Source organism: Medicago sativa, chromosome 8 (genome assembly GCF_051527215.1).
Source record: "Medicago sativa cultivar Bolivia chromosome 8, Bolivia_mono, whole genome shotgun sequence".
NCBI classification, from domain to species: domain Eukaryota; kingdom Viridiplantae; phylum Streptophyta; class Magnoliopsida; order Fabales; family Fabaceae; genus Medicago; species Medicago sativa.
In genome coordinates this window covers 74,485,648-74,512,950 of record NC_140756.1, presented here as the reverse complement: position 1 = coordinate 74,512,950, position 27,303 = coordinate 74,485,648, and the positions used below count along the sequence as shown (strand labels likewise).

General features: G+C 34.0%; 4 protein-coding genes and 1 long non-coding RNA gene across 6 annotated transcripts; 3 read left to right on the top strand and 2 right to left on the bottom strand.

Moving 5' to 3' along the window:
* Positions 1-1,165: 1,165 nt before the first annotated feature.
* Positions 1,166-4,011, bottom strand: LOC146901456 (uncharacterized). Its single transcript, XM_085734537.1, has one exon. It carries the CDS (start codon positions 3,610-3,612, stop codon positions 1,336-1,338), a length of 2,277 nt encoding a protein of 758 aa, XP_085590663.1. The 5' UTR covers positions 3,613-4,011; the 3' UTR covers positions 1,166-1,335.
* A 4,035-nt stretch (positions 4,012-8,046) lies between these two features.
* Positions 8,047-11,164, top strand: LOC146901455 (uncharacterized). Its single transcript, XM_085734045.1, has 2 exons — positions 8,047-10,710; positions 10,845-11,164. The coding sequence occupies exon 1, from the start codon at positions 8,431-8,433 to the stop codon at positions 10,699-10,701; it is 2,271 nt and encodes a 756-aa protein (XP_085590171.1). The 5' UTR covers positions 8,047-8,430; the 3' UTR covers positions 10,702-10,710; positions 10,845-11,164.
* A 2,350-nt stretch (positions 11,165-13,514) lies between these two features.
* Positions 13,515-16,037, top strand: LOC146901454 (uncharacterized). The gene is made up of 2 exons (XR_015023273.1): positions 13,515-14,209; positions 15,530-16,037. It is a non-coding gene; the product is annotated as an uncharacterized LOC146901454 (long non-coding RNA).
* A 1,325-nt stretch (positions 16,038-17,362) lies between these two features.
* Positions 17,363-18,499, bottom strand: LOC146901453 (large ribosomal subunit protein uL6-like). Its single transcript, XM_085733692.1, has 2 exons — positions 18,290-18,499; positions 17,363-17,918 (listed from the first exon to the last, which is right to left on the bottom strand). Exons 1-2 carry the CDS (start codon positions 18,482-18,484, stop codon positions 17,571-17,573), a joined length of 543 nt encoding a protein of 180 aa, XP_085589818.1. The 5' UTR covers positions 18,485-18,499; the 3' UTR covers positions 17,363-17,570.
* A 528-nt stretch (positions 18,500-19,027) lies between these two features.
* Positions 19,028-27,179, top strand: LOC146901452 (uncharacterized). Of its 2 annotated transcripts, none has more exons than XR_015021253.1 (15): positions 19,028-19,336; positions 19,414-19,591; positions 19,680-19,737; positions 19,824-19,863; positions 20,442-20,495; positions 20,627-20,739; positions 20,819-20,884; positions 20,969-21,111; positions 22,618-22,678; positions 22,752-22,816; positions 23,421-23,525; positions 24,021-24,096; positions 25,282-25,635; positions 25,749-25,808; positions 26,550-27,179. XR_015021253.1 is itself a non-coding variant. In XM_085731765.1 (15 exons), exons 1-15 carry the CDS (start codon positions 19,249-19,251, stop codon positions 26,653-26,655), a joined length of 1,326 nt encoding a protein of 441 aa, XP_085587891.1. In that variant the 5' UTR covers positions 19,028-19,248; the 3' UTR covers positions 26,656-27,179. The 2 variants fall into 2 exon arrangements, 1 of the variants encoding a protein (XP_085587891.1); XM_085731765.1 differs by having other exon boundaries at positions 25,282-25,394.
* The last annotated feature ends 124 nt before the right edge of the window (positions 27,180-27,303 follow it).

Genomic DNA, 27,303 nt, shown 5'->3' with positions numbered 1-27,303 from the left:
CCTATCAGGCCGGCCCGTATATAAGTATATTACATTTTTTCACATTTATTTTATATATATATATATATATATATATATATCAAAAAGAATTACTGATCATTCAAACTCTCATACCACAACTATTATTATTTCAATTTTTTTTTTTTGTATTTGGGATACAACACAACTCTTGGTATTTCCCTCATGTATCAGATGAACTTCATCTAACGAGGCAAGAATTACTCACATCAATTACCAACCACCAAAAATTAAAAGATAACACACGGTGCACACAACCCAAACTAGGCTTTTAAACAGGCTAATAAGTCAGACCAGACTTTTAAAAAGGCCAGGCCAGACTTAAAATAAAGCCTTTGACAGGTAAAAGGCCAAGGCTTAGGCCTTAGTTTTTTCAAATAGGCCTAGCCCGTTTAAGCAAAGTCCGGCTCGGCCCGACTCATTCCCACCCCTAGATATTACCACAGTTGTGAATGGAGTTAATAGTATAAAACATTTGCTCACAAAAAAAAGAAAAAAGATTCATGACTTGTATTATTTGCTAATCAAAGGAGAAAATATTATTGTTAGCGGAGGTTTTAGAGTGCGTTGAATCACCAATTAAAGATGTTTTAAGTGTCTTCTTGAGTTTAGTTCAGTTGTTATGGACAATACATAATATATGTAAGGTTCAGGGTTCAAACCCGACCAAAAAATAAAGATGTTTTAAGTTTGAGATTTAATATTATTACTAAACAACTCTATTTTATCATACAAGTTTATCCGTATAAGTTGTACAATAGCATAAACAACTCGTTTCACATTGTAAAATAGGGGTGAAGATCCTCCCCATTTTAATATGTATGAACTAGATAAATATACTTGACGTATTTGAGTTAATCAATCATTCAAGGGCTCAACTTCGAATGTAGAAAACAAATTGTACCCAAAGTTTGCAAGATGAAGAGCTCATATGATGGTTGATGAATTATGATAACTTCCATGGTGAAGGGATAGGGCAAAGAGGGAGTTTAGTATGGATAACTTTAATTCCAGTGAACAAACACCTTGTTGAATTAAAGCAACTTGTGCTTTTTGCCTTATTGAACTAAAGAAACACAATAAGGTGTTTAAGGCATAGCGTGAATGTGTTCAACACACTGAAAAATGGTGTTTCGGCAACAACTAATGATTTACAATGCAATTTTTATAATCTTTTGGTTATTCACAAGTTCTTATACAGGTTGACATATTGGTGTGGAATTGTGGATCTTTGCCTCATATTAACATCAAGCAAAAGTTAAAAGCTTTTTCAACAATCTGTGAACAAAATTGTAAAATTACAAGTACCTCCAGCTTTTAGTCAATATCTAGGCAAATGTCCCTCAATTTAGGAGGAGCCATGCAAATGTCATTCTCCTCCAGTGATGATAGTATAGAGGGACAACTGAACCTGTTTTGCTTAAGCATTAAACGCCAATCTTCGATGTTAGTCTCGCGGCAACAATCCACTTTAGGAAAGGCTCTCTTTTCAAGCATTTCTATAATCTTCATAGTTTTACCAAGCACATAAACTGCTTCTCTGACACTTTCCTCCCTCTCTTCAATAGCACTATTCAAACCTTTAACAGATATAGCGTGTGGCAAGTTAGTTAAACATGCACCTAATATATCAGCAATCATAACTATCACAACTTCAAACAGCCTCTCACGAGTATTATGGTCTTTTACAACATCTTGATTCAACAGAAGAATGGTTTTGCTTATTCTGTACATTGCATTGGATGCCAATACTTTAATAGGCCATGCTGAAGGACTTACCTTAATACACACAAGATAATATTTTGATTTATATTTCTCATACCTTGTTTTTGCAAACTCAGCTAATGTCTCAAGTGTCTCTTTGGGAGTCTTGTTTTGAAGGGAGAGTTTATAAAGATCAACATCTAACCACTTTCCATAGAGATCAGCTCCATGCCAAACAATTTCAGATGTTTTTCTAAGTTTGATCAATTTCCCTTCTTTGTCAATGTTATTTTCGATGAAATTCACATAAGGTAGTGCTTCATTTACAGTCCTAATCAAATTTTTCACCAAACACTTTTCCACATTTGGAAGTGCAACTATAATGCTTGCTAGTGTAACAATAGGAAGTGACCAACTATATGGAGGTTCTACACCATGCAAAGGAAGAATTCGGTCGCAATCAAATTCTCCAACTCCTTTAAATCCATGCAACATTGAACATTTTTTCTCTAACAATTCAATAACAAGTTTTGGCTGCTTTTTTTCACCTTGTTCAACCCAATGAGTAGTTGCATCACAATTATCTTTCATCATCACCTCAACCAACTCTTCCTCACCTTCGAGATGCAGAATAAACCGTTTTAGGTCCTGCCTTCTGCCTGTTCCTAAACCCGAATCTGTACCATTGAATTTTGATTTCCAATTCTTGAAATACTCACAAAATCCCAAGATCCACCGCATAGGGTAAATCGAAACAAATTGTGCAGCTTTACACACTCTAACCATCCCCATCTGTAGTTTAATACAGAAACACAACAGAATCAGTTTCACATCATGAGCCAACTTCCTAAACCACCGGTTACCAATCCGAAAACTAATCGGACTCTCTCGAAACACCACTAAACTATCAGTCCAGTAACCTTCTACTTGAAAAATTCCCTTGCTACTCCTTTTCCTCACATTTGGACACCTATATTTAACAGCAGCAAACCACCTAAAAGCAGGAGCAATAGTACCAACGCCAACAGCAGCAACTTGAACTATAAGAATCAAGATTGTAGACCATTTGTAATCACAATCACCAGCACAAAATTTAACCGACCAAGACATCAAATAAGATCGAAGTATCGCTTCTATTAACGTCAAAGTACTTAAAACACAAAAAGCACCAGAAGCAGTACATGAAACTGACCTTCCAAGTAGAAATTGAGGACCGCTAGTATGAGCCATCATCCAGAATTTCAACAATTCATCTCTTAGCTTATCAGTAACTTTGTTATATTCATGCTGTTTTTGCTTTGATTCTTCTCTCAAAGCATCTTCATTGACCTTATACTTCAACTCCATGTAATGTTTCATCTTTGGTAAACACAAAGCAGAAGAAATCATAATCATCAACAAAATAACCATAAGAAACATAATAACACCATGTTCAATCCAAAACTCATAAATAACACCAGTTACAAACTGTATACAAATATTAACAATCATAGTAACTACTAAAATAGCCATAGCCAAAACATTCAACATGGTTTCATTGTTCTGTGTGACACCAAGAGAAGGCATGGAATTAGCCATGATAGTGCAAATTAAAGCACTGCTAGCTAGCTTTGCTAGCTGATCATGACGGTGAGGCATAGGAGTGTTGAGATCAACAGAGAGTTTGACGGAAACAGCGATAATGGTTAAGGAAGTTGCGTTGAGACAAAAGTATTTGCAAGGGAACCATAGTTTGCGAGTTCTGATGCCTTTGATGAGATCTGCAGACATTGAAATGAGACATAAAAGTGATGCTGTTGCTATGTAGATTCCTATCCATGGCATTGGTTTGCTGAAATTTGCGTCATCTAAGTGTCCTTCACTGTTGCACATGTTTTTTGTCATCCTCATTCTTCACTGCTTCTTTCTGTTGCTATATATGGTGTTTTTTACTTATATGTCTAAGTCAAGTAGTAAACCACTAATCCACTAATGTATGATTAGTTTTCTATGGAGAATTATTAAGGGGTGTAAATATGAATTATTATGTAGTATATGATAATGTGTTGATGATGTTTTGGACGGTGTAAGAAAATAAGAGGAGGAGGAGGCTAGAACATCTGCAGACAGTGAAGAAGACAAGGTTAGGTGTATTATTAAACGTCAATGATTTTGATGCGAATGCTCTGTCTGATTTTTTTATTGATGCAGAAGTTGTAGTCTAGCAAGTTGATGAAGGAGTGTGTGACGATGGTCTTGGTCAATTTAAGCAATCGACCCCTTGAAATGAATAATTTAGAAATTTGATGTTAGAACTGCAAATGAGACCAACAAAACTGTAAAATAGCAAAAACTAATACTATGTGATATATAATTATTATTTTTTTGGTTTAATTATGGAAATGATCCCTTGAATTTTTAATTTTTGTAAAACTAAATAATTTCACAACTCATTTTTAATTGGTAACGCGTCATTGTTGACTTGACTAAGTTTTCCATCAAACAAAACATATTAACTACTAAAAAAATTATATCTAGAATGAAGACTTTCCTAACCCAACCACCTCCATTGCCTCCCCCTCTTTCTTTCTACCTCTTCGTTAATTGTTACCCAGCAAACACCATCCCCACCTCGATAGCTAAATAATCATCAAAACCTAGTATTCACCCAATCTCCATCACCTCCTCACCCAATTCCCAAACTATCCTAACTGAACTCCACATCCTGCCTATGAAGATTCATTTAAGAATGACATCTCTAAGATAATGATGGAGGTAGACTTTATATACTAACAACCATAAATGCTTTAAATTAGGAACACGTGCAAGTGATTAAAATAGAAAAATAATAATAATTTATTTATTTATTTATTATTATTATTGAAATAAAAAAACTTTTCTTTTTAACTTCTTTTTTGAACAAACATGCTTGTAACTTCTTATTGTTTGTATGTGCCTAAATCTAAATATATTTGGTTGTGACTATACAAGTTTTGTGAAGGCTCACACAAGACTCAAAAGTGGGGGAAAAAACCTCGAAAATGCAATATTGTTGACTTGAGGTTGGAACATTGACGTGGTTCATTAGAAACGAGGGTCTAAGCCACACATGAGGACTGATAAACCTTTTAGGCTCTTTGACTCGACTGGGGGCTATTATTCCGATAAAAAATCCCATATTACTTGGAAATTGATGTTAAATTAAGTCTATAAACAAAGTCTACACTCATCAGCTCAACAAAATACTTTTTAAAAATGACAAAATCGTGAGGGTTCACACAAACTCCAAAACGATCATTACCTAAAAAATAGTGTTATAGATTTGAGGTCGGAACATGATTGCTAGGATAAAAAAATTGCGCAAAAAGAAAGAAAGAAGAGATCCGTGACTTGTATTATTGCTAATCAAATGAGCAAATATTATTAGTAGAGGTTTTAGAGTATGTGTAGAACATCAATTACAGATATTCTTCGATTGTTCCAAAAAAAAAAAAGTTCTTCAATTCTTATTAATCATTTCATTGAAATGAACAAGATGACAAGGCGACAACATAGCTTGAGGGGAACCTGCTAGTATTCTGAAATTGGTAAGTCTAGAGTAAAATTTCGCTTGTCTTTGAACGTGACACACGGTGCTACAATAGCCCCTAAAAGAAAACATTTAACTTTGATACGTTATTTCGGTCCCTATACAAATTACAAACGGTCTATGCACACCCTCTTCACTCTCTATCTCTCTCAACAATTCTGCTCACTTCAATACTTTTTTTTCTTTAACGAGGGATACATTACAATCTATCTCCTAATCAAAACTTCATATAATAATCTTGTAACGTGCCATACAAGTCATGTTATTATAAGCTAAACTAAAGACGGACTTATTAAAATATTAAAATCATGATGAGAATTCGTATAAAGTAAGTTATGAATTTATGAAAAGTTGATTATGATCCTCTAAAAAAATTAATTTTGATATACTTATCCAAAGTTATGTGTTGTTTTATCAAAATGCTTTAATTTGTATGCACGGTTACCATAAAATTATTCTATACATGTATTTAATTGTCGTTGCATCATATACTGCATTTTGGTAAAGATCACATATTGCATTTTGAAAGAATCATATATTGCATTTGAAAACACATAAACTTGTCATATTCATTAAATTATGTAACAACATGTAATTAGATACGTGTGTAAAATAATTTTACAACGACAATGTGTAAAAATTAAACTTTTGTCAAAATAAATACTAATTGTGATATTTTTTATTAATACTGTAATTTATAAGAGTCAAAAACCTGTAGACATTAATTAGTCAAAATAATATGTAGTAGCATATGGAGCCATCAATTCTAATGTGTTTTCCTGTGGTTTAATTTTAAAAAAAAATTATATATATTTTTCAAGTTTTAAATATAATTATTTTAGGGAAAAAGATTTAAATATTTTGCCTCGGTTTATGTGAGAAATATGAAAAAATAGTTTTATTAAAAATATATTGTATTTTCCCTTATTTGAGGTAATATTGATTTGGTCTTATCACAACCCATTTTTCTCTCTCTCTCTCTCTAGTTTAACTACTTGTTAATTGGACCAATGGTTGGTAAGAAAGTGGACTAGGAAAGAAAATGCTATAACAACGTGGTTAACAAAATAATTTGTTAGCCAAAATCAACAGACAAACAATAATTTTGTGTTTAACAACGTAATGGTGTCCTATTCACGCATAGTAACTTTCGTTTACTGTCGCATCATCTCACAACTTGTTGAATTTGACTTCAAATTGTGATGTTGTGAAAGCTCAAAATCATACCGCGATTTTTCTGGCAGAATGGATGGTTTCTGCTGAAGGCAAAATCGTGACGCGATTTTCTCTGGCGCGACGCGATTTTCCTGGCAGAATGGATGGTTTATGCTGAAGGCAAAATCGTGGCGCGGTTTTTTGTAGGCGTGACGCGATTTCTGGATAAGGTTGTCGTACCTTGGGTCGTATGCAATAATTGTGGCGCGGTTTTGTCAGGCGCAGCGCGATTTTGTCTGTCACTGTGTACTATATAAGCATTTCAGTTCATTTTTTGAGTGAGAGCTTGAAGAGAGAAAAACTTTAGGGTTGAGGACCTTTGATTAATTTCTCTTGGGTTGGGAAACATTGTAAACACCTTGGGTGAGTGAAAATCATTGAGTGTCTTGTTCTTTGGTGAGATTGGGAAAATGGGTAGAAATTAGGTTTGTTCTTTGTGAGCTTGTTGAAGCTAATTTTTTGTAACTCATTTGTATCACTTTGTAAGAACTCATTGATTGTGGATTGGAGAGATAAATCTCTGCCCCATAGTAGGTCAAGTTGGACCGAACTGGGTAAACATTTCTTGGTGTGTTTGTTTCTCTTCTCTCCTTATCTTTGGCTTGTGGTTTTAAGCTTTTCACTTTGATTCCTAGATTAGATCTAGGTGTTGTTATTGTTGTTGTTGCTTGTGTTTACTTTGATATTGGTTACTACTTTCCTTTGCTCCACATATCATAGATTATTTGTGTGATTTTGCTGACAGCTAATGCAACACAAGGTGACATTTGTTTACACCTAATAAAAAATTATTGGTTTGTCGAAATTGGCAAATAGGCGATTTAGGGTCAGGCAAATCCTCTTAGGCCGATTGGAGGTTAGGTGACCGCAAATACAGTCAAATGGAAGTTAGTCGAATCTTTCTCAACTCTATTGAGATCTACGAAGGTCAGAAAGTGCTAGAATCAGTCAAAACTCACCAAAATTTGCTGAGTAATTTACTCATGTTCTATGTTTATAGCGCCACTATCCGAAGAAAGCTAAGAGTAAGTTACCACGTTTAGAGGGAGTTGGGCAGGCATGGATAAAACCAACGGAAAATACTGCGAAAGTGGGGAATCTAGCCAGACGTTGGATGCCACATATCCCCAACAACGGAAGGATTCACACATTACCCATGTAAATCGCCGAGCAAGGTTAATCTTTGTAGGTCACATCGTTTTGGCCAACAAAACTATTGTTTGTCTATAAATACTAGACTTTTTTGAGGGAAGTCTATAAATTTAATACTAGACTTAGTAGCTCAAACACGCAAAAATAAACACTATACCTAACACTTTTTGGAGAGTTAAGCGGTCATGATCGACGAGCAGACTTAGACTTGGTTGATGGTTCCTCAACGTAATCCCTTGAAGAAATGAAATTATTGTTGAAAATTATTAGCCGATAACACTGGCCAAATAAGCATCATGTTACCTTCACTTTTATTTTTACAAAAAAATAAAAAATAACAGTAGAGGACCCAAAACATTATTAACTTCTTGTCACTTCTGTTTTTTGTCATAATTCTCTCCATCTCAATCATGATTTGATTGAAGGTTGAAACAAGACCAGCTCGAGTTGAAAATTCCAATATACTATTACTATCTGTATAGTGTAGAAGTTCTAGGCTCTTCCTCTTATTATTTCTTACCATCGCATTCACATTCAATTTCATATTAACAATTTTCAACACCGTCTAAAACATCATCAATCAACAGACACAAACAATACATCACAACATAATCATATTTACAACCCTTAATAATTCCTCATAGAAATCATATTATTACCATATTATGGACTATATAACTTGGAAAAAAGAACATGTGGCGAGAAACACAAACATTTTTCCTAAACCAGAAACAACATTAATCGTTTTGCAGCAGAAGCATTGAAGAATAAAGATGGCAAAGAATATGTGCAACAGTGAAGGACACTTAGATGACACAAATTTCAGCAAACCAATGCCATGGATAGGAATCTACATAGCAACAGCATCACTTTTATGTCTCATTTCAATGTCTGCAGATCTCATCAAAGGCATCAAAACCCGCAAACTATGGTTCCCTTGCAAATACTTTTGTCTCAACGCGACTTCCTTGACCATAATCGCTGTTTCCGTCAAACTCTCCGTTGATCTCAACACTCCTATGCCTCACCGGCATGATCAGCTAGCAAAGCTAGCTAGCAGTGCCATGATTTGCACTATCATGGCTAATTCTATGCCTTCTCTTGGTGTAACGCAGAACAATGAAACCATGATGAATGTTTTGGCTATGGCTATTTTAGTGATTACTATGATTGTTAATATTTGTATACAGTTTGTAACTGGTGTTATCTATGAGTTTTGGATTGAACATGGTGTTATTATGTTTGTTATGGTTGTTTTGTTGATGATCATAACTTCTTCTACTTTGTGTTTACGAAAGATTAAACATTACATGGAGTTGAAGTATAAGATCAATGAAGAAGCTTTGCGAGAAGAATCAAACTCAAAGGAAAAACAACAAGAGTTTGATAAGGTTACTGATAGGCTAAGAGATGAATTGATGAAATTTTGGATGATGGCTCATACAAGCAGTCCTCAATTTATACTTGGAAGGTCAGTTTCATGTACTGCTTCTGGTGCTTTTTGTATTTTGAGTACTTTGACGTTAATAGAAGCGATGCTTCGATCTTATTTGATGTCTTGGTCGGTTAAATTCTGCACTGGTGAATGTGATTACAAATGGTCTACAATCTTGATTCTTATAGTTCAAGTAGCTGCTGTTGGTGTTGGGACTATTGCTCCTGCTTTGAGATGGTTTGTTGCTGTTAGATATAGGTGTCCAAATGTGAGGAAAAGGAGCTGCAAGAAAATTTTTCAAGTGGAAGGGTATTGGACTGATAGGCTAGTGGTGATTCGAGAAAGTCCGATTAGTTTTCGGATCCATAATCGGTGGTTTAGGAAGTTGGCTCATGATGTCAAACAGATGCTGTTGTGTTTGTGTATTAAACTACAGATAGGGATGGTTATATTGTGTAAAGCTGTACAATATGTTTCAATTTACCCTATGTGTTGGATCTTGGGATTTTGTGAGTTTTGTAGGACTTGGAAACTCGGTTCTAGCGTTTCGAGTTTAGGATCAGGCACAAAGCAGGATCTACGACGGTTTATTCTGCATCTCGAAGGAGAGGAAGAGTTGGTTGAGGTGATGATGAAAGACAATTGGGATGCAACTATTCATTGGGTTCAACAAGGTGAAAAAAAGCAACCAAAACTTGTTATTGAGTTATTGGAGAAAAAATGTTCAATCTTGCAAGGATTCAAAGGAGTTGGAGAATTTGATTGTGACCGAATTCTTCCTTTGCATGGTGTAGAACCTCCATATAATTGGTCACTCCCCATTGTGACACTAGCAAGCATTATAGTTGCGCTTCCAAATATTGAGAAGTGTTTGGTGAAAAAATTGATTAGTACTCTAAATGAAGCACTACCTTATGTGAAGTTCATAGAAAATAACATTGACAAAGATGGGGAATTCATTAAAGCTCGGAAAACAGCGGAAATTGTGTGGCTTGGAACTGATCTCTATAGAAAGTGGCTAGATGTTGATCTTTATAAACTCTCTCTTCAAAACAAGAGCATCAAAGAGACACTTGAAACCCTAGCTGAGTTTGCAAAAACAAGGTATGAGAAATATAAAGCAAAATATCATCACATATGTATTAAAGTAAGTCCTTCAGCATGGCCTATAAAAGTATTGGCTTCAAATGCAATGTATAGAATAAGCAAAGCCATTCTTCTGTTGAATCAAGATGTCATAACAGGCCATATCACTAGTGAGAGACTTTTTGAAGCAGTAACGGTGATAATTGCTGATATATTGGGTGCATGTTTAACTAACTTACCTTATGTTATATCTGTTACGTGTTTGAATACTGGCATTGAAGACAGAGAGAACAGTGTTAGACAAGCAGTTTATGTTCTTGGTAAGACAAAGAAGATTGTAGAAATGCTTGAAAAGAGAGCATTTCCTAGAGTGGATTTCTGCCGTGGGACTAATATTGAAGATTGGCGTTTAATGCTTAAGCAGAAGAGGTTCTGTTGTCCCTCTGTACTATCTTCACTGGAGGAGACTGATACCTGCACAAATTCTACTAAATTAAGGGATCTTTGCCTAAATATTGACTAAAAGCTAGAGGTACTTGTAATCTTACAATTTTGTACACAGATTGTTGAAAAACCTTTTAGTTTTTGCTTGATGTATGTATATATGAAGTTTATAGATTTATAAAGTTAATGAGGTAACTTTATAGCAATGTTATGTCAACCTAGGTCCATGAATGCTGTGTTTACGAGGATTGGTTTTGTCATCCAAGAAGGTCTAGCGGCGCAGCTTGTTGTCTGTTTGCCTCCTATTTATGTGTAAGTAATATTGATAGTAAATAATATAATGAGGTAAGCTCTACAATTCTACACAAATATGTCAACCTGCAATAAGAACTTGTGAGTAACAAACAGAAAGATTAGAAAAAATGTTCCTTTTGGATTTCATTCTTTACCAAAGAGTACTGCCACATTATCATCATACAGTATTCTTATAATGCTACTATGTTCGAGTTCTTTACAAGTACATACAATTACGGCTTTGATCACTTCTGATCTTTCTAAAGATATCCTAGTATTTAGTTTTTTTTTTAATTACTGCAACGACATTGTCACCAACATAAGCATAATGCCGATTACTATCTGCTGTGATTTGAATACACGTCAATTATCGGGTACACCAGCATTGCATAGTAAATCAATAGTTATTGGGAAAATGAATGGATTAGATGGATTTGGATTTAGATGATAATGGATGGATTCAATTCAGTTCATTAACTATTTTTTTGTTGGATGGATAGATTGAATGGATGAAATTGTTACCTTCATATTTATCAGTAACATGAAAATGATTATGTGTGAGGGTATGAGAGCTAGGATACAATAAAGCAAGGTTGTACACCAAATGTAGTAATGTACCACAAAATGGTCTTGTGAGAAATTTGCATTTGGACTGATTAGGAAAGGATCAAAGAAGGTAAGGGAAAGCGAAATTGTCCATTTGAACTTCAAAATAGTATCCTCTCACATAAAAGTCAAACTTTTGAATGTCATATTTGACAGCAAGAGCTTCCTATTGGTTGTGTGGTAGTGCATTTCAAATTCTTTGAATTGTCCAATAGCATCACCACTATGATGTTTGACATATATTTTTATTTTGATAAAAGAAGAAAAAAAAAAGTTATGGAACGATTAAAGAGGAACATGCTTCACCACAAAAAAAAAAAAAAAAGAGGAACATGGTTCATCAAGTCCTTGTCAAGAAGTAAATTGATCATGGGTCTTGACCGTCTTGTTAATTGATGCCTTCAACACAAATTAAAGATCTAAAAGTAGAAAGAAAAATCAAGTTTTGTATTAAAAAGAACACTTTTTTATCTTTCAAAAAGTACAATACACAATTTTTAAGAAAATATTTCATTTTATAATTCCTTAACAAGTATCTATGAGTTAACAAGTGCGTTGAGGTACTTGTTAAGGTTTAGGGACCCTAAACCCTTTCCAAGACAATATTTTCTTTAATGGAAAGTTTAACATTTCCAATTAAGAGCTAGAGCATCACCAACACAAGAGTTTGCTTCACAATGAATGTAGTTTCCTTGAATAGTCCAACCTAAAAGGTTGACAAGAGAAATGATCTCATGAAGAAGAGTTTGAAGATGAAAGGTGGAAGTAAATCGATTTTGAGTCATTTTGGCAGCACGACTTAAATTAGTTTCATAAATAACACGATTTAGATGCAAATCTCTAACCATTTGACAATCAGAGAAAATACCCCATATGCCATAACTCAGCGAGTAAAGCATATGCTCTTCCAAATTTTGAATCATTCGCCAATCTAATGACATGTTTCAATGAAAATAATTATAGAAATTTGTTAAAAACAAACATGATGACAAAATAGTATAAATCAGATATATATTTAGTATTTACACTTTATCAAACTCAAACTTTTTTTAGGGAATTAAACTCAAACTTTTTGACAGCAAAACTTCTATAAAATCACAATATTTTATGTTTAATTTATATATAGATTTTATAGAGAATGTTATTGAGTGTCTTGAGAGTAGTGATTTGTTTTTAAGAAGTCAAACCATTCCACTGAAATTAATATCGGAAGAACCGAACCTGAGACCTTAGAGTGGTGATTAAGAAACCAAAAGAAGCAACTTTATATATATATATAAAAAAAATGGTCTTTCAAAAAAATTTAAAAAAAAAAATGGTGTACTCATTACCTTAACAAAAGTAACAACTTGTATTTTCGAGACAATTTATTTTATGGATTATTTGACCAATGCCCTTAAAGAACTCGTCACATTTATCTAAAACATATGTCATTGATCTGAAACGCATGATTAATTCAACAGTTGAGACTGAGCCAAAGTTATGGTAACTTAGGCACCCTAAAGTCGGCTAATCTGGATCCCAAAAATTGATAGATGAATTTGAGAGAAAAGAAAAACAGGGTTGTCGGTGCGTGAGAAGGAGAACCACCAAGGAAGGTTAACACCCAAACACAAAGAATTATGATTTCATGTGCACTTTTTAATGAGTCGTTTATTCTCTCATGTGCACTTCTCATTTCAACGGTCACCATGTAATCCTCTCACTTCTCACAATAAATATTTTTCTTACTTTTTATTAAAAATGATATTTGTATGATCATTTTAAAACAACTTATAAATATCTCTCTTATACACTGGTTTCTTTCTCTATTGTTTTTGACCAATAAAGATAAAGAATAGAAATGTTGTCACAACAATTGTCGCGTAGTAATTATAAAAATATTATCATTAAGTATGTATTCCTCTCACTTTTTTGTGGTGGTGTCCGAGGTTTGAACTCCGAACCTTGCATATTTTATGCATTGTCCTTATCAACTTAGATAAGCTCGTGCGGGGACGTATGTATTCCTCTCACTTAACATGATTCTTTGTGGGTAGAATATTACTCTTCTCGTCCCCGTGAGCTTAGCTCAATTGGTAGAGACATTGCATAATTTATGCAGAGACCTGAGTTCGAACCACGGACACCCCACTTCTCCATGTTTAAATGTGTGAGCTCTGACCACTATGCTACTAAACAAAAAAAATAATAATAAAAATACTACCTCCGGTTCTATTTATAAGAGAAATTTTGGTCAACAAAAGTTATTGTATCCGGAAAGTGTCTAAGAAAAGTTTCTCTCAAAAAAAAAAAGGAAAAAGATTGGTGAACCACTCTTTTGGTACACCCTTTTGGTACACCCGTGACATGGCAATAAAAAAATGATTAAAAATAGAAATGCCTTAATAATCCATGTCATGCCAGAAGATAAAAAGAAAAGGAAAAAAAAAAGTTGCACATTCTCTCTCTCTCTCATCTCATTCAGTCGGTCCTCTCTCTCTCCCACTCTTGTTCCATTTCCATTTTCTTCTCCATGGAAGATGATTTCCACCACCATTCTCGTCGATGCCGTAGCCGTTACATCTTGAAAGATTTTTTGGAAGGTTGATCTCCAACCACATCCTTGTCGTAGCTGTTGATTTCTCTGCGCTCAGGAATTCCTACCTTGTTCCTCCTGTTTTCCCCCTCTCCCATCTTCAACTCAGGTATATTCATCTCTGGTCTTTTTGTTCGATTCACTTGTTCCATCTTGCGATTTTTGTTTGTTCCTTTTTTTTTTTGTGTGATTCAATTCTCTTGTTCCTCATATCAGTTTAATCTGAATTAAATTTAAACATTTTTTATGAAAAATGTAAATCTCAATTTGGTTAATTTATCAATTTAATTTGATTTAAATTTAAATATTTTTGTGAAAATTGTAAATCTCAATTTGGTTAATCCAGAGTACTAATATGGAATATATAAAGTGATTTTTTTGAACCATATAAGCACTTTAGCTAAGATATTGAAGATGTGTAGTTAATGGTGGGTGGAATTTGATGTTAGGGTAGTGTTAACTTGTGTCCTTGGGGCACATGTTAAGAAACACAAAAGAAGAAAGATTTTCTAAAATTTTGTGCATTTAATTGATTAAAAAGGTAAAAATTAAATGCAATACACACATTCCAATAAATTATTTTTATATTTAAATCATTAACTTGTGTCTTGAGGGCACAAGTTAGCATTTCCCTTGATGTTATTAGTGTTTGATTGAGTTTGATCGATTAAGTCTTTAGAGACTGGGTTAGTCTCTTAATAAATCTTTACTTTTTTTTTTATGGAAATTGTGTTAGTTTCTTAGTTAACAATGGAGGCGTAATGTAGATTAGATTTCATAATAAGATGACTCAATCAAATGTTTCTTGGTCTCTTAATTGCATTAGATTTCTGTTGTGATGTTGATAAACTTATAGGTGACCAATTTTGAATGTAGAACAACAATTTGGTTACGCCTTTGAAAATTTGTGGTTATATGCTTCAATTATTTGGTTATATGTATTTTTCCTATGAAAACAATATCAACTTTCCAATTTATCAACAAAATATCAAAAGTGCAATTATCAAATATTGTGCTAATTATCAAATTTTGCTTCACGATTATACGTTCTACTATTGACTTTCCAATATTGGGATATAATATACAGTGCTCGTGTTGTTGCTTCAAAGCATGTGATCAATATTTATATACGCAGGAACCTATACATTTTGTATTATCAATTAAATTGGTTATGTGAAAAATAGACAATTGTGCTATAAGTACTTAATTTAGTTTTTGTATCCAAACAAGACTTAAGTGCAATAGCTCGTCGCGATATTTATGATCTCTTTTATTATGGAGGTTGTTGTTTTGTTATTATTGCTTTCACATCTCTCTATTTGTCAATTCAAGCTGCTCAATCTTCACTATAGTGCAGCCAATTTTTTTTTTACCGTAAGCTTGTGTTCTGGTTCAGTTTCTGGTGTTGTATTGTGGGACTGTTATGCAGGTGTTAGTGTTGAAATGATGGCCTCTAATGTTGTCATATTGAGCTCGGGAGAGAGTTAATTGGCTAGAGTATATGGTTGGTGTTGTGATTCATCTATTTGGCCAGAGTACGATGGCCTTTTATGGCTGGATTTTTAACAGGCTAACATGCCAAAGAAAATTGCTGATAACTTGAACAAGATGGGTGCAAGAATACCAAATGTGAAGCTTACAATATAATACCAAGCAAAGGTTCGGGTATCCACATGATGAAGATCATCAAATGTATCAGATGATGAAGATCACCAAGCATCAACCGTGTTCACTCGAATAAAAGACAAGTCAAGAAATCGTGTCAAGAGCGGGGTTCTTGGAACATCGTGGGTGAAGAGTGATACGAGGAAGAAGAATAAAAATAGTGTAGTGGCATAATCAAAATTTAATGTAAATTTTTTTATGCTCTTTTAAATTTACCAGGACCATGTTAAACCTATATTATTAATGAAACATAATATGTTGTTAGTTACTAACTTTCTTGAACAATACTATAGTACGGTACTGACTAAGCTTGTAATGTACTATTCCTTCTAATTGCACTATGTATGGTTTTAGTGCAGTAATCAAATTAGATTATGTGTTTGATTTGCCTAAAACAAGATTATTTATACCTGGTAAAGATAAACTAGCCAAATATATGGTATGTATGACCACGATTTTTAATATGCGTGACCACTATTTTTTCAGAAATTAGAACTTGTCCGTCTTTAGGCGTGATAAACTCATAAATTGTAAAATAAGTTATTTATTGTTGGAATTGCTTTTAGTGTAGTGATCAAATTAGATTACGTGTTTGATTTGCCTAAAACAAGATTATTTATACTTGGTAAAGATAAACTAGCCAAATATATGGTATGTGTGACCACATTTTTTAGTATGCGTGACCACTATTTTTTCAGAAATTAGAACTTGTTCGTCTTTAGGCGTGATAAACTCGCAGATTGTAAAATAAGTTATTTATGGTTGGAAAGACTTTTAGTGCACTGATCAAATTAGATTATGTGTTTGATTTGCCTAAAACAAGATTATTTATACCTGGTAAAGATAAACTAGCCAAATATATGGTATGCGTTACCACATTTTTTAATATGCGTGATAAACTAGCCAAATAGTGGTCACGCATATGTAAAAATGTGGTCATACAGACCCTATATTTGGCTAGTTTTTCTTTCCCATGTGTAAATAATATCGTTTTAGGCGAATCGAACGCACGATCTCATTTGATCACTGCACTAACAGCCTTTCCAACCATAAATAACCTGATTTACAATCGGCGAGTTTATCACGCCTAAGGACGGACAAGTTCTAATTTATGAAAAAATAGTGGTCACATATTTGTAAAAATGTGGTCATACAGACCATATATTTGGCTAGTTTTTCTTTCCCAAATGTAAATAATATCGTTTTAGGCGAATCGAACACATGATTTAATTTGATCACTGCACTAAAAGCATTTCCAACCATAAATAACCTGTTTTACTATCGGCAAGTTTATCACGCCTAAGGACGGACAAGTTCTAATTTATGAAAAAATAGTGGTCACGTATTTGTAAAAATGTGGTCATACAGACCATATATTTGGCTAGTTTATATTTCCCAGATGTAAATAATTTCGTTCAAAAGAGATAACTCATGGGACAATTATTGATGTCTTAATTTTTTTTTAAAAGCAATTAACTCCTTCAAAATAAGCTATAATCAGTTGATTGAAAATAACTTAAATGCTAATGACTTAAATTAATCCATATTTGTTCAGATGCTGCAAAATATAAAGACATCAAGTGTAATGAACTTAAAATTGCAGTGGAAAGTTTCAATAATATTGATGTGAAAGAAGATCTCTAATGGATCAATTACACGGAATGAAGATAACAGAAAGGTACGGAAAGAAAAGGAGTTACATAGAGGAGCAGAGAATAACAGAGAGAATGAATGAGATTATCACAATCTCCTTTTTCCCTTGGCCTTCTCTTATTTATTATGAGTCCACATGTCTATTTCCTATATCAAGTGGGTCTTCCCATGAACAAGAGAACATCAGTAATGCGTGACTCAATCTGGAACCAATGTTCACCATCTCTCCACTGTGAGCATGTCAAATGAGTTTCTCCTTTGTGAGTCCAGAAAGGTATTGTTAATGCTATTGCTTCATGGTACTTCTCTGTGCAATTACACATTGTTGAAATAAACATGTCAATGTCATCAACCTTGAAAGCAAACACGCATTCTTCAAATGACATCTTGGCATGGATTTGTAGCAAATAGCCAATGTCATTTCCATCCAAAACAACCTCATCCTTCACCTTCTCAGATCGAACAATTGAAACTCCATCAAGCAAATCTACTTTCCTCACCTAATACAACATTATTCGATTCAATACCACAGATTCTCAAACTAGTAAATCACAAATAACTAAACCAGATAACCAAATAAATCAGACATTATCTCATTTTTAATTACCAAAATAAAAAAATTAACTCATTTTTAATCACCAGATAAAAGATTAACTTATTTTTTAATCACAAAAAAACATTAGCACTAATAAACATTAATGTTTAACGTCTGTAATATACGAAAATTAGTACAAAATGATCTAATTACAGATTATAAATTAGATTAAAACTAGGGTTATCAAGTCTAAAATTGCATAAAACAACAAGGTTATTTAACCTAAAATTGAAGAAATTAAAATAAAAATAATGATTACGAAAAAAAATTGAATACCTTCTTCTCTCCAATAAAGTTTCGGATCTCAATCGACTTGTTGTCATTGGTGATGCTAGCGTTGATGGGGAAATGAGCATACACAAACCTCATCTTGTAGCGGAAACCCTTGGTAACACCAGTGATGAGATTCTCAACGTGGCTGAGAGCAGTTCTGATGGCGGCGGAGGTTTTCCTGGAACCAAACCAAAGCATCGATCTTGAGAAGAATAGAAGTTTTTTGGAGTAGAAGGGGCTTCGACCTCACTTACGAATGGAATGATTTCATCCTGCATCAACAGGAGAGGATTCGGTGGTGGTGGCCGTTATGGTGGTGGCAGACGAGAAAGAAAGAGGGAGTGGTGGTGGTTAAGAGGAGTGTGGTGGTGAGATAGAGAGAAGTGAGGGAGATCGATGGAAATTTTCTATAGAAGGAGAGAGAGTGAAAAGGGAAAGAGGGGTAGCACTTGGGTGAAATTAAATCTGAGCCACACAACACACATTGCCACACAACATCTGGGTCACACAACACATACAACACATCTGGGTCACACAACACAACACCTTTGTATAGCCCAGATTTAATGTCACGTGACATTATGTCACCCAAATATTTTCCGGGAAAGAGTGAAGGAATGAGTTTTGGTGGGGTCAGGATGAATCACTGATTTAGACTACATGGCAGTGTGTGAATGGAGGGGTGTAGGAGTGGTATCCACCTATGGTGGCATGTGTATCAGCACTCCAAAAAAAAACATCACTGAAAAGTTGAATGGCATTTAGCTGCCGCCGCTAAGCCAACAACAAACGGAAGAAGAAGAAAAAAAAGAGCAAAAAGAGCAAAACGAGCAATTTGAAAAGCGACAAGAGTAGTTTTCTTGTGGATGTTCTATTAAAGTAACGAACCCCTCTCCTTCCTTCGCGAGTTTTTTCCAGGACTGGTTTGGTGAATTTTATTTCTTCTCGAAATATTTGGGGAAATGTCTAATCGAACAAATTTCTACAAGAATCCTTCAATCTCATATAACAGAAACTTAAGTCTCTCCTCCGTTCTTCAGAATCTCCATGGTTTGTTTCCCATATCTCTTTCTTCGTTCCAATTCCAACTCTCTCTATCTTTCACTCACCTATTTTCTTTTCTTCAGCTTACAACATCGCCACCGGTAATGTCACTTCCGACCACCAACCGCCTCCCACTCCCACCGCCTCCCTCAAACGTCGCCGCCATCCCCGCCCACCGCATTCCCGTCACAATCACCATAAGAATGACGTTGATGATGATCCTTCCTCTATGTCGCACAGCGATTACATTCTAAAGAGAAGGTAAAATCAATGTCCATGCATTATGCAATTTTTGACTTTTTTTTAGCTTTTGTGGATTCAAAAATGATGATAAGTTGTTATTGATCAGGAAAGAAGTTGATTCGGCTAAGAATTGTGACCGCATTGAATTGACTGAAGATGTTTTGGTAATTTGAAACCTGATTCATTTTATCTTATTTTTGACCGTTGCTCTTCTGTTATTCGTTTTCACGTTTTGCTTTTTCTGTGACAGGGAAAACCCAATTCTGCTCTATCCTTGGTGGATTATGCAAGTGAGTTTTCTGATAATTTCTCTATAATTTTAGTTTACTGTCACTCTTTTCAGTTTTTAAATTATTTTTTATATTCTCGTCGCAGATAAAAACCTGAAATTCATAGTTATGTAATCTAATGATGTTAGTGTAAAACAAGTTTGCACCGACAATGTATGCCCTTTAAACTCTAATGATGTTAGTCAAACCAAAAGTTTGTTTGATAAAAAATATATTCAACCCGAAGAGAAGTGGAGAAAATGGTTAAAGTCTTCTATAATATTATATGCATTTGAAGCTTGAAGCCGATATTCTCAATTCTTTTAGTAATTTTGTTGTTACTGACTCATTGTTATTTCATCTTGTTTTTTCTCCTTTTATAATTTTTCAGTTATTTTTAGTTGTTCGGAATGAAATATGCCTATTAGTTTTTCCTGGGATAACGAGTAATTTCATATACTGGTACATAGTTGCTTCCTGTCTAAGAAAGTTTCAATGAAAACATGTTATGTTATTAGTTGACAATTTTTTTTTTATGAGATTAGTTGACAATCTGTTTATGCTTCTAATAATTTTCAATCATATTTATGGATACTTAGGTGATGAAAGTGCTTCTTCGGAATGTGAGGAAACTCGTACTCTTCCAAATTCTGGTTTGTTTCCTAACCTGCAAGTTTAAACCTCTGCCCGTGCACCTTTTAAATTTTTTTGTTTCTTGTTTCCATTTTACCATTTATGAAGCAATATATATATTTGTCTCATTGAATTTGAATGCTTTCTTAAGGTCACAAAGAAGAATCCAATGGAGTCAAAAGTAGAAATGAGCAGCGTTTTCCTGTATCTGGAGAACCTGTTTGTCTTATATGTGGAAGATATGGTGAATATATATGCAATGAGGTAAGTTATATGATGTAAATATTCACTTCAACTTTTACTTTACAAGTTTTGTTTGCGTTATATTTGTTGGCTTTTGTAGACAGATGATGATGTCTGTAGCATGGAGTGCAAAAATGAACTTTTGGAAGTTCTTAAACTCAATGAGGTACTTCTCCGTAAAAAAAATTGTCTAGTAGTACTAGCCATTCTAAGTCCTAAATATTCACTTCTTCATTCATAATAATTTTAGGTAACCTCCCACGACCAAGCTGAAGATTTCTCCTCATCTGGAATTAGAGATGCCTTGCCAGCTCCTGTCTTTAGTGATGATACCTGGGATTATAATCGGCACCGCTGGTCAAAAAAGAGATCTAGTCTTTCTACTTATGAATGGTATATTTCTCCCTCGAACACCAATCTTTGCTTATAGAATTTTGACACGTCTCTAGTTTTTCAACTGTCATGATAGAGAAATAAAGAAAATGGTTTAATATTTTACTTTCTGCACACTAACTGAAATTTTGGTTATATGTTTCTGGAACATATCGTTATTTCTTGAAAGACTTTGATACTTGGGGAAAAAGTGAAAGTGAGAGAGAGTCGCGAGAATCTGAAACTGTGAATTTTGTTGATATGAAAAAGTGAGTGATTACAACTGTGATGAGTCTATGTATAAACTAAAGCAATTGAGACAGCTATGATCATCTTTAACTACTTGACTTACATGACAACCTGAAGAACCTTAACCTAATGAGGCCAAGTCAAACAGACATAGTGTATAACTAATTCTCCTCAAGTATGTTGACAGACAGTGATAAATAAAAGGGTGATGATGAAGGGGATAAATTTATAGGCGAGTAATTGGGAGATTGAGGAGGAAGAAAGAAAAAACCCAAGGGATAAAAGGGGGGAAATGATGGAACATGAGATGTTGAATTATTAGATTTTGAAGTATACAATAAGGATACCCAAACTCATGTTTTTCCATTAGGTGATAGGCTTGTATAGCCTTTACGATTTGATGAGTAATCAACAAACACATTGAGACCTAAACTGCAGTTTGTGTTGATTATAGGGTCTCAAGAGAGGTTAGCATGCACAACTGAAGATACATTAGAGTGTATAATCATGTGTTTTATGATAAAGCTACAAAAGGAATGACATGGTTTTAAATAGACAGACTTCTGAACAAAATTCGTGGTCCCAATATTTCATTGGTAAGGATACATTGGATAAGATATTTATCCCATTTCAACAATCTGGCTATGTTTACACTTAATTTTTCCATTTTGATGATGGGTATGGGAACATACAAGTCTGAATAATTCCCAACCCAGTGAGAAACTTGGTTAATGGCCTATGTTTCCAACCCCAATATGACTGAACAGATTTATATTGAGCAGAAAATTGAACATCAACCAGAGTTAGAAATTGTTTAAAAACAGTGTCTATGATTGATTTTTGAGTGGATGTGAAGCAAATACATACATTATACTTAAACAAAACTGACATTACGTACACTATATATAAACAAAACTGAGGTGGAAAAGATATAATATAAATCAGAAGCAATTTTATTAGAATTGCGTGGTATATTTCAACTGATTGTGCATCTTTGTCGGACAAAAATCACTATGGGGAAGGATGAGATGATAAGATACTGAGAAAGGCATGAAAGAGAATAAGAGTGTGAGCATGAGATAATTTCAGCAAATTTTTACATGGTAATCAGTGGATATCTAATACTTGGTCCAAGTATATGGTGATATACACTGTAACATTGATGTTTCTAAGGATGGCAAATTCCTGCACATGTTCCAGTGCCATGCATTTGTGAAAAATATGTATACTTCCCCCTTTCTGATTTGGTCTTTGGTTATGGGTTTTGTTTTACTGTAGTTGGAAATGTCAAAGACCTGGGCACTTAGCTGATGATTGTCTAGTAAAGAGTTGCAGTGAGGTTTGTCATCAATGCTATATTTGCATAGGAGTTCACCTTTCTTTTTTGGTAATGATTTGTTTTTATAAAATAGATCACAGCGGGAAGAAGTAATAAATCCAGTTCGATTCCAAAGGATCTTCTTGGGCTGTATAGAAGGTTTGTATATTTCTTTTTACTTGCCTTGGCAATTCTATGTTCCTCGCGCTCTATTTTTATTTTACCATTCTCTAGCTTGATACCAAGACAAGTACTAAATCACTCTGTTTACTATCAAGTTTTCTACAGTATTTTTTACCTTTTCGTCCAGTCTTTCTTCTCGGTCAATTGATATTATGAAGTGTGCATGCTGCATTGTTGGGTTATAAGGAATGTGAATGATAAATATATGTTATTGTGGAGAAGTCCACATGCTCAGTGCTTCATGGTGAATTTGTGTATGGTCCTAGAGAAAATATTTTTTTCCTCAGTGCTCCTTGAGCATAAAGGGAGATGTGTTTTAGTCTTTTGGGTAGAATGGCTTAAATATTTTCTTTTTGAATTTTATTTTCAACTGTGGAAACTTGCTCATTGTTCTTAGTTGTACTACTGTTTAATGTATACGTGTATGCTTAAATGCTCCTTCTTGAATTCTCTGAAGAAAATATGTTGTTGAATGATTGTACTTCTTAAGTGGGTCACCATTTATCTGCTCTTATGTGAAGATCAAGATTGCCATAGAAGTGAAGCAAACTCAGCAGATTTGATTGACTTTTTTGTGCAGATGCCACCAGCTTGGTAAAGAGTTGTTGGCTGCAAACTGTAATACATGCCGCAGCTCATCAAATCTGGCCACATGCATCGACTGTAGTATTGTTCTTTGTGATGGGTAAGCTTAAATTTTATACTCTGACTATGCACCATGTCTCAGCATTACAAGTGACTATGTGAGGCAGCATCTAAGAGTTTCTGTATCTACCCTCTCTTTTCAAGAGTATTAATTCAGATGATTATTGGCGTGGAAACTATCAATGTATAATGATAATCAGGCAAAGATTGTATTTGTAAGAATGCTGGTTATTGATGCTATGCACCAATAAATAATAGATGTTTTTAATGCCCATTCTTAAACAGTTATGCACTTTTGATTGATATAATAAGCAGCTTTTTCTGTCAAATTATTATGTGCTTATAGCTGGTGCCGTCGTTGGTGCTGATTTGTAACTGTGGAACATAAACTAAAGCACGAAAACAATGCACGGATGCAATCATAGATGTAGATATTACTATGCATTCCTCCGTGATCTTTCTGACCTCCCACGGGTGATATTTTCGTTGTGTTTTTGAATTCTAATGAATTCTAATATTCCTTCCTATTTTCCAGGGCAGGTCACTTGGATGATCATATAAGAACACACCCTTCGCATCAAAAATATTACTCACACAAGCTAAAACGTTTGGTGAGTTTTCTCCTTTAAATGCATTACTTGAATAAAGGCTAAATTTTCACTTTATTTATATATATGAATGCATTTTAACAAAGTATCTATCATATTTGAAGTTAAACATTGTATTAATCTTGACCATGAAATATTTCATCTACCAAAATACAATAAAAATAACAATAATCAAGATTTTCCCCACTAGATGTAAGTTAAACATTTATTTAAGTTATAAACAATGTAGTCTATAAACTTAATGCATTCTTTGTTCATTCCTTAATTTGCTGCCTTTGTTCATGTTATTGATACTAGCGTGCGGACAGTCACTGTCCGCTTTTTCTATTGCGCTAACGCATATATATATATATATATATATATATATATATATATATATATATATATATATATATATATATATATATATACACACACACACTAAACTGTCCACAAAGAAAACATTGGTTATAAATTATGTAAGTTAAACATTGCATGTATCAAATGTGCGCCAAAGATAGACCATTATTTCTAAACCTCTCAATTGTTTGGCCTATAATTTTTTCTTGCTCTCCCTCTATAACCTTGTCAAGTCTATATGGCATGGATCAACGACGGTAGTTATTGTTGTTTGCTTTTTCCTTGTGATTTTTGCAAGTCTTTGCAAACATAGTCTGGTCACACATATTTAATTAATCTCTCCCTCCATTTGCGCTACTGATTTCTGCTTGTTGAGATCCATGTTGGTTAGAGATATGTCCAAATTAATTAATTCTTACAAAGACATGGGCATTCCTCATTTCTTGAGCTAACTTTGGAATTGAGTTAGACTTACAGCTCAAATTTTAAGATGGTATTAGATTCTTTCTTAGATCCATTATTTGACCAGCTGTAGTTGTCTGTGTGTGTGTGTGTGAGAGAGAGAGAGAGAGAGATGCAACGCATCCTACAGCTTATGAACTAGATTCCCCATAAACCATTTTACCCAAGGTATGTGGGTCTTGCAACTCAAGAGATACGATCAAGCAGGTATCATGCATGCATAAACGTGTTACGTGTAACACATCTTTGAATGACTTGATTTAGCATCCTATGAACTCATGTCAAGCTGTGTTGCTATAAGTTGTATGCCTATACATGTTTTGCGTGACATCTTTGATTGCCAATCTTGTTTCAACCAACAGCTTATGTCAATTTATGTTGCTATAGGTTAAATGCTGCAAGACAACTTGCAAGGTCACTGACATCAAAGATCTCTTGATTTGTCACTATTGCTTCGATAAAGCCTTTGAAAAGTTCTATGACATGTATACTGCAACATGGTATGTATCTTCGGTTTCTTATATCATAGTCCTCGTCGATTTACTTTCAAACAATGTGGTTTTATAAATTGTATTTCTGCATTGAGCTCCACTAAACGCGAGCTTTATAGCACACAAGGTTCCCCCTTTTTATTCAAATTTATTTTTGTACTATAAAGGCAGACTTTTGGTTTAATAGGGTTAGAAGAATATCAGTTGTTCAATATTTAACTGTGTTATCTGCTGTCATGCATGCATACAGGTACAGTTATGCTAGTCTTTAGTGTTTATGTTTTATGTGATGTCAGCTTTTGTCCCATTTTCTTCTTTTTTTATTAGCTTGATACAAATATGTTATTTACTTGTCTTGTGAAGGAAAGGAGCCGGGTTTTCAATTATATCGGGTTCTATATGCTGTGAAGATCACTTCACATGGTAAGTAGTTTCTCTACTCCTTAACATTAGGTGTTTGGTTTATAGGTATCTTAAATGTCCTGGAATTTGAATGTTTGGGCACAAACTGCTAAAATATTTACAGTGTCCGTGTTTGGTTACATGCCTAGGGTTATATAAGCGGGTAATTATACTACCATTTCCTATTTTTCATGGGAAATGCCAACATGTGCCCTATACCAAAAATAGAAATTATCTATTGGAAATTGTGCCAGTTTATTTGTGAAAAAGTTGAAAATTAAATTTTCACAATAAATACTTGCTATTTGTGGAATCCTTAACAGGACATATGTTAGCATGATCCTTAATAAATAAAATCATAATTGGTTTTTAAAATGTAATATTTTCTGTTGATTATAGAATTAAGCTTGTTTTTTTTAATATTTATTTATAATCATTTTGGTTTGCAAAATTTTTGTTCTTATTTTTTTACATTAATAATTAGAAAATTATCCTATTCATTTTTGTTTTTAGTTTTCAAATATTACTATGGAAAATGGTGAAACAGCATAATTTCATGTTTTGTGCTCATTAAATTCCATGCTGACGCTTCTTAAAAAAAAAATCCACGCTGACGACTTTAGGGGGTTAGGTTTCGTATTGTCTTCCTTTTAAAAAAAAAAGGTTTTGTGTCGTCTTATCTGCCATTCATGTTGAATGCCTCATTGTTTCAGTCTTCTGTGTTTCGGTCAAATAACTTTTTCTTTTTTTGCCTTGGGTCAGGCACAGGATGAATTGTTTGAATGCAGGGGCAGAAGAAAGTGCATATATCGTAAAAAGGAATGGCCACAAAGGCAAACATGCGCAACTTAGTGATTTCATCTTTTGATGGTTGGACCACTTTGGTCCTGAGTCTTGATCTACATTTTTGAATTGCTCTTCAACGTAATCAATGGATATTGGGGTGAATGTCTTGCTCAGTTCCTCATTGATTGAGGCTTGTGACTGGTGGAATTTTTAAATGAGGCATTGTTGAAAGCATAGATATTGTTGAGATAGAGGTTGGGCTTCTTCTCATCTGTAGTCAAAGGTATAGATAGATCTTGTTCAGGTTGGTGAATATAGTTGAAAGCTTGTTACGTCCAAAAAACTAGAAGTTAAAATTATCAGATTTGGAAGTTTCACCTGGGTTTTTGGCTTACTTGGATATGGTCTTTTATCATTATTCCTTTGAATCCTGACCATGCTTTTGTCATGAATGAGAATATATTTTACAACAATGTGACATTCAGTGTCTATTTGTTTGCGAATAGTGTCATAACCCAAGGCAGATTCAGTGTATTATATTGAATTAAAGTTATGTTTACTTGAACAAGTGACTTTAAGTTATGTTGAATTGTAAATTGGACAAAATCGCTACCGCCCCCCAACCCTATTCCGTTTTTAATGTAGTTTAACACAAACTACATTAAAAACAATCAAACACACGTTTGTCATTGAAAGCTTGTTATATAATGAAGGCTAGACTATTATGCAA

What these genes read in the sequence shown, in the direction of transcription:
- LOC146901456 (XM_085734537.1), bottom strand. Translation starts at nt 3,612, where the DNA reads ATGAGGATGACAAAAAACATGTGCAACAGTGAAGGACACTTAGATGAC.
- LOC146901455 (XM_085734045.1), top strand. Translation starts at nt 8,431, where the DNA reads ATGGCAAAGAATATGTGCAACAGTGAAGGACACTTAGATGACACAAAT.
- LOC146901453 (XM_085733692.1), bottom strand. Translation starts at nt 18,484, where the DNA reads ATGCTTTGGTTTGGTTCCAGGAAAACCTCCGCCGCCATCAGAACTGCT. An exon ending in ACTTTATTGGAGAGAAGAAG is followed by an intron (nt 17,919 to 18,289) that starts GTATTCAATTTT and finishes ATGTTGTATTAG; the next exon opens with GTGAGGAAAGTAGATTTGCT.
- LOC146901452 (XM_085731765.1), top strand. Translation starts at nt 19,249, where the DNA reads ATGTCTAATCGAACAAATTTCTACAAGAATCCTTCAATCTCATATAAC. An exon ending in CGTTCTTCAGAATCTCCATG is followed by an intron (nt 19,337 to 19,413) that starts GTTTGTTTCCCA and finishes TCTTTTCTTCAG; the next exon opens with CTTACAACATCGCCACCGGT. An exon ending in GACATGTATACTGCAACATG is followed by an intron (nt 25,395 to 25,748) that starts GTATGTATCTTC and finishes TGTCTTGTGAAG; the next exon opens with GAAAGGAGCCGGGTTTTCAA.